Raw genomic sequence first — 12,721 nt, forward strand, 5'->3', positions numbered from 1 at the left:
ATGCCCTCTTTGCTGAAAGGCTCCTTTTTGTTCCATTTTAATAAAAGTTTTATTTATAATTTTTTCACCTGCTTGTGTGAACTCTTGAGATCATGAAGTTGGCTGACAGGCAGCACAGTACACCTTAATCGCACTTAACAGTGCTTTCCATTTAGTAAAAAGCCCCCGAGTGCCTGTCAGACTGTATTCAGTGCATCCACGTTGCAAATGGGTTGCTGAACAGTAGCGGCTGACGGAAATGAGACGGGTTTATTGTAACGACCCAGGCAGTTGGGAGAGAACTGAGGAAGGGGTGACAGGACACGCAGGGAAGGAAAGAGCGCGATTTATTAGCTGTGAGTTTCTCTGTTTTACCTTTACAGACGCACAAAAGGGCACTGAAAGTGAAACTGAAGGAGTAACATGGGACGAGCCTAAACATAAGATGACAAGCTGCGGGCAGGGTGGTGACCGGGACCCCCAGGAGGCAGCCAGGCAGCTTATGCCAACTACACACAGACTAGAGACCTTTTGCCAGTACCACGTGTCCCACTAACCCAGCGGTCCCCAAACCTTTTGGCACCAGGGACCTGATTTTCCATGGATGTGGAAGGGACGGGGGATGAACCAGGGAGAACAGGATCCGGAGCATAGGCGAGCTTCCCTTGCCACCTGGTTCCTAACAGGCCAAGGACTCTTACTGTTCCTGGCCTGGGGGTTGGGGACCCCTGCAATAACCTCTCCTCCCCATTATGCTGACAGTTCCCTTGCATTGTGGTTACCATAAAATAACTCTCATTGGCATCCAAGCTTTATAAAAACACCTTCATTTTGCTCAAAAAGGGCAGTCAATAGATACAGAGAAGCCAAACTGAACAGCCTCAACAAAATAAAATTAACACCAGCAGCAAATCCTCTTGCTGAAGACTTCGGCCAGAGCACACATGTACCAGAGTTCTCGCTGTTAAAACGGGGCACACACCCACACGTGGTAATTGCCTTGCACAAATGGGGTGAGGAAGTCAGTTATGGATTTTAATGGCCTTTTCAAGGTAGGTGTAGCGACTTCTCTTTGGGGCTTTGTTGAAGTGGTCGAGCCCTAGCCATGGCCGAGGGTGAGACATGTTACCTGGTGGGGAAAGAGGGGAAATGAGACCACAGAGCAACTGCCGGGACCCCCACGCCAGGAGAGGCCAACCCCGTGAGCAGAGCTGATGCCCAGGTTTGGGGTCACCATCAGGCTGGGGCTCTGAGCTGCACGCACATGTGAAGCCAAGGGCCCCCACACCCTGACCAAATGTCTCGGTGGCTTCCACGTGCAGCACTGTCAGAGCCTGCCAGTCTCACAGGGCCACTCGCACCCCGGCCTCGGGTCTCAGTTCCTTCAGCCACTGAGGAATGCTCCAGTCCTTAGGAGGATTCACGGGTTGCTGCTGTTCCTCCTTTTACAGATGAGGTGAGGAAGCCCAGGCCGCCCCATTGTGGAAATGCAAGAGGTGGCACTAGACCAGGGCTCTCCACCCTCAGCCCCTTACCACTTGCTGCTTAGATCCAACCCCACTCGGAAGGAAACCAGGGGAGGGCTCTTACCAGGCTGAGGCTCAAAGTCTTTCAAGTTTACTTCGTACTCATCTTCATTTATGTACTGGTGCCGGCCCATCATCACAATGGCAAATTTAAACTAAAAGACAAACATGAAAACTCCTCCATCAGTCCTGGGTGTCAGCAAAACTCACCTCTGGCAAAGTCCAGGCCACCTTTCTAGTCTAGATTCCAGAATGCTGCCCACTGACAGACTCCAGTGGCCAGGAAGCGCGTACCTTTTCAAACTCCTTCTCCTGGATGTCTAGCAGACTCTGAATGCGCTTCATGACTTCTCTGAAATGCTCGCCCTACGAACGGGAGAGGACAGGAGTGCTCACGCACCTGTGCTGCATCGTGACAGACGCTCATGGCCCACGGGGACACCATCAAAACCCACTTTCTGCCCGCAAGGCAGGAAACCGGCTGTAGCAACACTAATCCAAACAGGGTGTGAGGCTTCAAGTTTTGATATGGATGCTCAACCTGTTGCCCACAAAACCTCACCTGGTGTATCCTCAGCAAAAACGGGATGCCAAACGTCCCGAACACTTCTTTGTGGAAATGTGCCACTGTGATCAGCATCTCATTTTCCTTATCAATGTCTACCTGGTCCAAAGGTATTTCCTGGGGACACATTTTAAACACAGGTCAGTAAAGCACTCAATGCAGACAAAAGGCCATGTTTTACTTCCAACCTGCTCCTCCAATGAGGAAGTTAGGTCGTATTTTGGCCAAAATGCCACGTTTGGCTCCTGTTAACAAGGTAAGAGGTCGGAGCCAGAATACAGCTAAGTTTTCAGGCAGCAAGTAATGCATCTTCCAGCTACTGTGGAAATTCCAGCCACTCCAGAAACCAGCTGACACCCTGAAGCAGAACAGACCTATCCAGTGGCCAACATTTACAATTACTTTCTAACTACAAATACCACCTGATTCTATTTATAGGAGGTGCCCAGTGTAGTCAAATTCAGTGAAGTAGCAGGTGGTTGCCGGGGGCTGGGGAGGGAAAATGTTAATGGCTATAGAGTGCTCAGTGGGGAACATGAAGATTGTGGCAGTGGATGGAGGTGACGAGTGCTCCACAGCGTGAATGTACTTTATGCCGATGAACTGGATACTTAACGTGGTGAATTGCACGTTATGTATATTTGACCCCAGTTAGACAACTGAACGAGTGGCTGACAGCTGCCCGACCAACCAAGGGCGCAGAACTCTCCCTGGTGGCAAGAAGGGACAGTTACCTCTATTCGAAATGTTCTACTCGTCGCAGGCGATAAACATTCTAATAGTTCATCTTCTTGGTGCACTCCAATAATTTTGTAGCTTACAATTTCTAGCAGCCTGTACAAAACAGGTTAGGGGTGAAAGATAAATCCACGTGAAAAAAAAAAGACTGACAAATACTTTTCTTATTAAAAGCTATCATGAGATGCTTGTCTGCTTTCTTTCCAAAAGATTTGCAATGTCACGAGCAGGCATCCAGGGGAGCAGACCCAACACTGGTCAGGTGGCCCCCTCCAAGCATGTGACTCAATGGGGTAACAGGGACCGTCCCATCCAGACCCGCGAGACTCAGTGAAGCCGGGTCTCCTGGAACTGTGTGGATCTTCCCTCCAGGAGTCCCACACTAGGCAGGACTTGTGTTATTTTTCTCACCCTTAAGAGAATAAAGGTCTCCTCCTTTTAATAATATTAGAGAGAAAACATTCTGGGAGCCAATGGCCGCCAAGGGCTGTTTTGTCCTAAAGCTGACTGTACAGTGACATGCTAAGAAAAGCATCCACCTCTCTGAAACAGGAACTGTTCCTCATCTGTTCCTTCTTCCTACAGCCTGAATGTTGGCTACATGCACCAGTAGTGGCCCAATTTCTCAAATACCAAAACGGCAGCCTTTTCCAGTTTCAGTTATCACTCTACTGGAATCACATTCTTCCTCCACTTGCCTTTTCACCTGAATTACACATTTTTACTATAGGTAGTTACTATCAAGAGACTAGGAAGAAAGGAGGCAAAATGGATTAACTGTGAAATATTTAAAAACTGCTGCAAAAGGCAGGCTAAGGCATGAGTCTGGCAACAATGCACAAGGGTTCTGGCTGTGTTCAATTTCCACTAACACAACTGCAGAGCTGGGGCTGGTACCACCGCTCCTCCCGCCCTCCTTAGGGCTCCAGGAAATACTTGCCTAAGTTTCCCTGATGTCTTCTCCCCAAGCTCTACGGCCTTTTTACATTCTTCTAACAGGTCCCGGACACAGCCGTGCTTGTCCGGATATAGTGTTATTTCCTAAGAAAGGACAAAATGAAAAACAGTGCTTTCAAGAAAACACGATGGGTCTGCTATAGCAAAGCAGTTTTCCTCAAAGAGAGAAGAAAACAGCAATAGGAACCCTCAGCTGCCTCTAGCTCCCCAGCAATTCCTCATTTACATTCCTGATGTAAAACAGGACTGCCTGATATATGACTTCACTCAGACCATCTGCCCAAACCAGGGGCCCACAAAGTACTGAGGGGACGTTAAGAAATGCCACTTTCTGTATACATGAAACCTATATAATTTTATTAATCCGTGTCACCCAATACATTCTATAAAAAAATGAAACAAAATGAACAGAGAAATGCCACTTTACTTTAATGCAAAAAGTTTGCTGTTTCCAGGACAGCTTCTCAGGAAATGATCCCCATGAAAGATCATCTACAAGCCTTTCCAGTTCTCAGGACAGTGACAAGGCCAATCAATCTGGACCACGACCAGAGGTGGGCTTTATAATCTCAGCCTCCTCAGCTCCACACAGGACTCAATGTCTGTGCTAAGTGGCTGAAATTATCTCTCAAAATGGGCAGAGCAAGAAAGGTGAGAGAGACTCGGGATCCGAGCAGAACAGACTTTCTAGAACCACCAGCTAACGTGTGGCTGGGCAGGGCATGTCTTCTGTGCCAACAAGCACGAGGCGCTGCAGTGGCCTATGCTAGTAACGTCCGAGGTGGGTGCCCAGCACAGTCAGTGTCTGAGCCACTTGGAGACCGGCTGCTACACTCATGAGGCCTGAAACGGTTTGAGAAAATACTGCCCTGGGCCAAGCGGCAGTGCAATGACGTGAGATGTGCAAACCAGTAACACAGAGTTCCTGGAGGGTTCAGGCAGATGACAGTGTCATTCCTCCCCCAGGGTTCAGAGGTGGGGGCAGGAGGGGACTGCATCTCACAGCCACACCTCCCCGGGGTCCTCAAACCCTGACCTCGGACCCTCGAACATGCTGTCACTCACTGCGCTTTCATTTTAGTTTTCAGGGTCTGGCCAGGCAAAAACCATGGACAAGCTCCAATGAAAATAAAATTCATACCAGTAAAAAAAACTTACCTCTTCCCTAAATTGGCTGTTTAACCATATACACTTAAAACTTCGCCTGTTCTCAAAGTCTGTGATTTTCATCTTAAGCTATTGAGAAAAGAAAGGCTTATTTTAGATATGCTTCCACAAAAACCCAAGGCTTCACTTTATTACCCACAGTTACATTAATTTGGACTCATACCTGCTGATAGTAAAGTTTCTTAGGTTGTCTAGGCTTGAAGAATTGTAGAAGATCTCTTAAAGTACCTTCATAATTATGTCTAAGAGGATTACCTGGGCCATCCCTATAACTACACAAGAAAACAGCATATAAATAAGTGACTTGTTTATTTGCCTGAAACAAATATCTGTGAGTGAGCAGAAAAGCAAACCACAGGCCTTGCACCTAGACTTGAAATTGGAACCTGGCACAGGGTTCCGCACTAATGCTCCTATTTCCCGAGTCCTTAGTCCCTCTGGCTGTCCCACCTGAGTGCTCTCTGCAATGGTCACCAGCACAGAGAAGTCTGGCTGGGATGACCCCAACTGGACACGGGGTGGGGATGGGGGGAGGGGATGTATTTATTGATGACGTAGCTAAAGTAAGTCTGACTTTAGATGAGGCTGCCAATTAGTCTGACATCTTGGAGTAGTGTGGTCAAGGTATGACTGGTGACAATTCTAGATCTGAAACTAAGCAAGAAATGGCATGTCAGGTGATGTGGCCAGCTACTTCTTAAAGTTAGTTCCAAGATGTTGGGATGAACTATGGAAAGCATGTGGTAATAACCAAACACTGAGGGTCTCTGTGAGGCTTACCCTTGAGACTTGAAAAACTGGAGCAACATCGGGTCCGTGTTGAGCCTCTGTGCAACTGTCTTTGCGACCTGAGAGAAGGGAATGGACCAGAATTCACAGCTGTTCACATTTAGGGGAATAAACTGAAACTTGCTCATATGCTTCACCATTAAATAGGCACCTCATGTTCTTAAAGAAATGTGATATGAGCAGCCTGAACTGAAATGCCCTAGGAATTTACTATCGAACAGGAATAAAGCATACAACCTCGGGAGTAGCATGTATGATGAAGATAACTTTTAAAGGGATTTTCACCTTAATGGCGAGGTCTACAGATACTTAAATTTTCTCATTAATTTTTTAACGCTTTACACTTGGCATGTTGTAACTGAAGCAAAGGAGCTGTTACCACTGTTGCCTCTGAAACCAAGTGGCGCCAGCATAGAGAAGCTTTTACAGGACAAGAGTGCAGGTGGACATGGTAGTTGGTGTGGGAGGGGAGGCAGAGAAAAGACAGCTTTGGCTTAATGGTGATCTTAGCACCAACCCACTTCAATCAGGAATTTCCTCAGAAATGGGACTAACCCCTTCCCCTGAACCCAATCCACCAGCCTCATCAGCAAGCATTTTTAAGAAGAGCTTGGTCTTCCTGGGGTGGAATCGGAAGGGAGAAGAGCATTTACCAAATACCTGAAAATAATTCATTCTATTGGATAAGGTGACCACAAATCCAGGATCATTAGGGATTGTCTTATCACAGAAGATGACATCAACACGGTGGTAGAGGTCTCTGAAATACTCTTTTGCAGTGGGTAATTCACTGTTATCATTTTCAGGGTCGTCCCTGGGGGGAGAGAAAACAATCTGTAGACTGAATCAAAGCCCAGGCCAGGGGTCTTCATCTCTCAAGCAACACTGACACCAACAGCTGTGGATATAAGCTCAGGGTCATATGTTAGGAGGCCAGGGGTCCTCCCAGCCATCTTTGCAAGACAGAGACAATGAAGGAAGGCAACCACCTACAGAAAGTGTGCTCTGAGCCATACACAGTGCTGCTTCCAGTCCTGGGTCTCAGCACAAAAACCGGTGCCCTCTCCTCTACAGACGGGGCAAGGACCCAGGGGAAGGGTGGGCCCACACAGCCGCCCCGTGGCAGAGCCTGCTGCCAATCCAGGAGTCGGCAGGCAGCACTTGCAGGCCAGGCAGCAGGATCGAGTAGTCACTAAGTCCCGAATACTGACTGCCTGGCCCTTACGACAAAAGCGTGCCAGGCCCTGCTCTGGGCCACTGCATTCCCTCACCTGCACACAACCTGTGCCAGGACCACCCTGCTCAGATGCTTCAAGACCAAGGGATAGGCAAGCCCAGGCTGATTTTAGACTAAGACCACAGACCTGCTGGTTTTATAGGCAAGTTTAAATCAATTACCTAAGTAAGTGCATTCTAAGAAATGTCCTAGGTTTGAGGAAGCAATGCAATCTTGCTACTTCCTAAGGACTTTTGCCACCCTGATAACAGTTATCGTGCCCACTGTAGACATTTTTAGGAAATTAGAGCATTAAATAATGAAAATGCTCACCACCCCTAATTCAAAAACCCACAGAGCTCCAACTTCTGTCAGCATTGTGAGGAGCTTCAAACAAAATGTTCCTCCGGGTCTAGACACAATTTTGTTTCCTGCTACAAGGAGGACTCAAGATAAAAACTTCTGACGTTAGTATAAAGTGATAAAGTCCTTAAAAAAATACGTACTTCTGAAATACTATAATATCACCATCCATTAGTTCATCGAGGGCTTTATCAAGGGATACATCATAGTCCTGAATTCTCTCCGTTAAATTCGGTTTAACTTCCTAGAGTAAAGAAATGAACTAGTTAACAGATGCAACATTTGTATATTTAACATGGCCATATACTGTATGTATTTTCTCTACATCCCATTCTATCAGCCCTGTATTTTAATAAGTTAAAATGCTAATGGCAAATAGTAATGCCCATATAGATGGAACCATCACTGATCGATCCTCAATTGGTAAAAATCACAAATCTACAAAGGTGACTCTCAACCCGAGGTCACCTTAGCTGTAGATATCACACATGACAAATTCAGGGCTAGCAAAACAGGCAACAAAATCCCTCTCCAAACCACTAACAATAGGCTGATCATGGAAAAATAAACCATCCAAACCTCATAGAGGATAAGGCTAGTATCTTGGGCAAATCCTGCTCTGTCACACATAACCGGGAGCAAGTCACCTAGGGGAAAGAAAAGAATCCAAAGCTGTAACACACCAGGGCTTTAGCAGAATCAACTCAGAAGGTGAGTGCAGTAAACTTACGGATTTTACAGGATATCGGTGTGTAGATGTGCCCACAGTAATTCAAGCTCCGTGTTTTGGGATCATACATCTTCAAAAATAACATCACATCATCTACAAGGTTCAAAAACAGCTTTTGTTAGGATCTTAACACTCAGTACAGTTAAAACATCAGTAATAGTGGACTTAGTAAGCCACTGAAATGTCAGCTTACTGCACCTAAAATTACTGTGTCAGCTGAGGCCTGGGGCTGCAGCACCACACCCAACATCAAAGCCCTGGGAAACACTCCGTGGGACGCAAGGAGGGTGAGATGAGGGGCAGTGAATTTAGGAGTCCTCGGTTCAGGACCTGGTACTAACTAGATGGTTGGCTGTCGTCATGGCAATATATGTCAAGTTGCAATTCTTCCCTAAACAAGTGACCACATATGAAGCAATACTAATAGAATCTTATAGGAAACTTTGACCCATCTGTGCCTGATTTTTTTTTGTGGTATAGTTTAAGACTTTATTTTATTTTTTTCAGTCAGAGGGGAAGGGAAGGAGAAGGACGGGGAGGAACATCGATCTGCTTCCTCACATGCCTCCCACCCAGGCATATGCTCTGTACAGAAATCAAACCAGCCACAATTCAGTTTGCAGTCTGCCAGTCAACCACTGCGCAACCAGCCTGGGCTCACCCCCTTACACATCCTGTGTGGCCACTTTCATGCTACAATGGCAGGCAGAAAACACATGGCCCACAATGAGTGGCATACAGTTCCCTCTTAACAAATCGGGGATTAGGGAAACCCTCTCAAGGACTTGAATATCTGTATGTAATTTTCAGTCCTGCAAAATTTAATGTTCTACTGCTGATCAGAAACTTGGTGCCAATATAACTGATCTTATACTACATCTTCCAATGAAGCCAGAGAAAAGGTTATTAAGAAAATCATAGGGAAGAAAAAATACAGTACTAATTTGTAAAAATCCGTGTATACACAGGCACCTACAGTTTCAATACCATGTTATTGAAGAGTCAACCGTATTTACTATCTGGCCCTGGACAGAAAAACTTTGCAACCCTTGCTCTATATAACCTGCCCGATATATAAAGGACCGATATGATCAGCAGACCATGAGAGCCAAGATGAAAGATGGAGCATGATGACTCAATAAGGCTACCGTCTCCTCTTTTCCCAGGACACTACAACCCATGGTCAGTCCTACTTCACTTCATCAAGAAGCCTAGACAACGACAAAGGTGTAATGAGCAATTCTGGAATTAACGAGATTGCTTTGCAAGGGAACAATGCTTAACCCTGTGTGAGTAGAACAATGGCCCAGGAATCCACCTCTAGTGCTCTGAAGGTGGTCGAGTGTTTGGTGGGCACTTACGATCTTTATCAAACTTGGGTAATGTTGTTCCAGCAGCAGCCAGTTCCGGATCAACTGTTTCCAGGAATATTGTCCAAGGGTTTTCATTATCACTGAGTTCAATCATCTAGTTCCAAAAGAGATGCCAATTTCAGGAAATTTGCATGGTGAAGGGAAGAGTGAAAATCCATACTCATGTACTGAAGAAAATGTATCTCACTGGACAAAAAGGCAGACAGGCTGCTGTGCCAAAGGGAGAGAACACTGAATGTGCGACAGTCAGAAACACTTACTGTTTTATTGCCATCTGCCTCGTTATCTAACATTGCTGGTCGTTTGGTTCCATTGCTCCTGGCTTGCATTGGCCATAATCGAATCTGATCTTGTGGAAATCCCTGGGGGAATAAAGTTTAAATTTAATTAAAACAATATCAGTTCATATTTTAATCCTCTGTCATTCTAACCGTCATGAAATTACACGTAAAAAAATGTTACTACTGCTATGCCTCCTGATTTAGGTAACAGTGAACTGCCTTCAGAATCTGAAGACTAAAGTGCCCATTTTACTAAAAAGAAAAGAGAGAGGGGGGAGTGGTTACCAAAGAGAACCCTCAGACTGCACTTCTGTCACTGTAGATTTTGATGAAGCATTAGGTCACAGGACACTCACAGGCATGACCGAGATGGAGATGAGCTCTACTCGCTTCCTCATGTTCAGGCAGTGACTAGACAGAACACCTACCCCAAAAGGTACCATCTTGTCCAGTTATAAAGAAGGAGGGTGCAACTTGGAAGTCAAAGGCAACCATCGGCAGAGCAACTGGCACTCACCATGGTCTGAGAGAGGTTCTGGACAAATTCAGCAAGCGAAGAGTTTTTCAATACTTTGAACACAGTGTACTTCACTTTTTCTTCATCGTACATATCATTGCCTTGGTGTCCACAAAACTGGTCCTCTGCGACTATCTGAAAACATGCACAAGTACAGAACAATTGACATACAAAATAACATAAGACGGCGATGATCAAGAGGAAGTTAAAACAGTAAAATGCTAAAAAAAACAACTAGTCTTGCTTCCAAGAGCCTTCTTCAAAAGACCCAAGGAGAAAAGTTTCAAAACAACTAAGAACTAAATCAAAGTATGTATTTAAAGAACACAAAAACCTCCATGTTCATGGAGTCAATCTTACTCATCTGTAAGAGTTAGCTAGAAATCCATCTGTATAGTGACCACCAAATACTAAAAAGATAGGATGCACAATGCACCTTTTCCCAGGTAACTAACTTGTTAAGAGGATGCTTCTTGGTTTCCTAATATCGCAACTGAGCCATGAACCAAGACCATCTGGAAATTCACCACCCTGTTGGAGTTCTCCTGCATTCTCCATCCTGTGTGTCAGGCTTTTGCATAGCCTGGTGTGCCACCTGCACACACCCCGTCAGGGCTGTGCTCAGCCTCTGGACGCTAACTAACTCTTCCTTCTCGTGCACCCTCACATTGAGGCCTTCACCCTTCTGTACCCCTCTGCACTTCCTGTAAATACTCTCATGTGGTGGTCCAAGTACTTCTCACATGTTAGTCCTTACCCTGAACTGGACTGTACATTCCACTTGGTCAGGGAACTGACCTGTGCAATCACTCAGTTAGAAATGCTCAAGGGGCTGCCCAGAGCAATCCCTGATCCCTCAGCAATAAGCCGATGTTCTTGCCAGCACTTGGAGCCATGTAGCTCACAGCAGGCCTCCCCGGAGCCCCAACCACCACAGGCTCACGGGAGACTGAAGCTGACCTGCACTTGCATGTACAGATGGGCTTCCTGCCGCTCCTTCCGCTTCTGGGCCTCGATCCTTTTCTCTTCTTGTAATCGTTCCACCAGCTGCTGAGGAATATCATGGTCGGTGACAGCTTGTAACACCTCACCTGCAGGACAAATGCACCTTCGTTCACTTCTGTCAGGTTCTACTTTCCCCTTCTTAAAAGGTCCCAAGTTTACATCATCATTCATATAGCAATCTAGTACAGTGAAATTACTCGGTGCCATGAGTCCACATCACAGCCCACAAGCCCAACCCATCCTGCTTCTAGATGTTGTGACTAAGGCAAAATAAGTACAACATGTGCTGGGACAGGAGACACACCTTTGGTCCCCTGTAACGTGGCCAACAACGCCACGGCAGTGATTCACGGTACAACTACGGAGCTCGCAACAGTGTGGAGCACAACAGACACCCCTACTCACTCAGCTTGGACTCCCTGATATAAACCAACATGTATGCGTTCGTGCAGTGCCGGACAGAGAGGTCGTCGTCATGACCCCCATAATTGTGCTCGATTGCTTCTTCTTTCGTACACCTGGACACCACGTCGTCGTCAAATTTACACCACTGGACAGGAGGACAATGAGACATCAGTGAGGGAAAGCGCTTAGAGAAGCACACAAACTCTCAGGCAGTTTCCCTACAACAGATCGTCTAATGCTGTCATGAACAACCAGACTCTGCCTCAGGCATCCCTCTGGGAAAACTCAACTGTCCCTCTGCTATCCTCCGTCTCTGTTCTGGGGAATTGCTAATATTCAACCACAGGCCATTTCTATAATCTACTCGGCCCATTTGCTACTTAGGTTCAATCTACTGATACTACAACCTTTTACAGAATCAAGAAAGCAATACAGAATGCACCTAACTCAGCTAGAAAAGTACAAATGTTTCTGCTGTGGTTAATACAATTAAATGGGACATTTTATCCCAACTCATGACATATTATCACAGCAAGTAAGGGCCTGAGTAAAAAATGAGTCAGAACCCACACGTAGTTATTCTTCAATCTCTCACTGTGGATTGAGGCCTTTTGGAACTCAACCTCACAGTAAAAGAGTCATACAAGTCTGCTGCTCTGGGGTTCTCTGAGCATGAGCTAGGCAGGCTCCACCTTTGCTGTGTTCCTCAATGGCCCTATGCTCCTGGGCACAGGCCCAGAGAACCTCACCTGCCCCCTTGGTGAAGATTATGTGATGACATCCACGTGAACCAGGAAGAGATGGGGCATTACCATGTGGACAATGGGGCTTGTGGAATGTCACGCAACTGATGCTGTCTCCCCTGCCCCAGCCACAGATTATTACTCTGCTTTGGTAAGTGGAAAATAAGTGCCTCATATTAGATGGGAAGGGATTCTAAGTGGTCCAATATTCCATAACAACAGAGAGACACATAAAAGTATAAACACTAAATTACCATTCACCTTTACAGTATCAGCAATTAATACATATCAGAACACACAGTTACATCACAGGCTATCAAGGAACCCTTCGCTAACTAGGCCATAAGGCAGATTCAGGAAAATGCTG

At 46.0% G+C, this 12,721-nt stretch overlaps 1 protein-coding gene across 2 annotated transcripts in view; it reads right to left on the reverse strand.

Moving 5' to 3' along the window:
- Positions 1 to 519: 519 nt before the first annotated feature.
- The window catches only part of USP7 (ubiquitin specific peptidase 7), a 64,667-nt gene continuing 52,465 nt past the window's right edge, over positions 520 to 12,721 (reverse strand). For both annotated transcript variants that reach the window (XM_053929153.2, XM_053929155.2), the window contains exons 14-31: positions 11,612 to 11,756; positions 11,162 to 11,292; positions 10,202 to 10,336; positions 9,664 to 9,765; positions 9,392 to 9,497; positions 8,031 to 8,123; positions 7,880 to 7,947; positions 7,444 to 7,544; positions 6,382 to 6,535; positions 5,713 to 5,780; positions 5,096 to 5,204; positions 4,924 to 5,001; positions 3,749 to 3,849; positions 2,805 to 2,904; positions 2,068 to 2,187; positions 1,800 to 1,871; positions 1,570 to 1,660; positions 520 to 1,108 (exon numbers count right to left, since the gene is read on the reverse strand). In XM_053929153.2, the coding sequence (XP_053785128.1) occupies positions 1,002 to 1,108; positions 1,570 to 1,660; positions 1,800 to 1,871; positions 2,068 to 2,187; positions 2,805 to 2,904; positions 3,749 to 3,849; positions 4,924 to 5,001; positions 5,096 to 5,204; positions 5,713 to 5,780; positions 6,382 to 6,535; positions 7,444 to 7,544; positions 7,880 to 7,947; positions 8,031 to 8,123; positions 9,392 to 9,497; positions 9,664 to 9,765; positions 10,202 to 10,336; positions 11,162 to 11,292; positions 11,612 to 11,756 (1,881 nt within the window). In that variant the 3' untranslated portion in view covers positions 520 to 1,001. The remainder of the gene's footprint in view (positions 1,109 to 1,569; positions 1,661 to 1,799; positions 1,872 to 2,067; positions 2,188 to 2,804; positions 2,905 to 3,748; positions 3,850 to 4,923; positions 5,002 to 5,095; positions 5,205 to 5,712; positions 5,781 to 6,381; positions 6,536 to 7,443; positions 7,545 to 7,879; positions 7,948 to 8,030; positions 8,124 to 9,391; positions 9,498 to 9,663; positions 9,766 to 10,201; positions 10,337 to 11,161; positions 11,293 to 11,611; positions 11,757 to 12,721) is intronic.

The sequence above is a fragment of the Desmodus rotundus genome, chromosome 1, assembly GCF_022682495.2.
Source record: "Desmodus rotundus isolate HL8 chromosome 1, HLdesRot8A.1, whole genome shotgun sequence".
Classification (NCBI taxonomy): domain Eukaryota; kingdom Metazoa; phylum Chordata; class Mammalia; order Chiroptera; family Phyllostomidae; genus Desmodus; species Desmodus rotundus.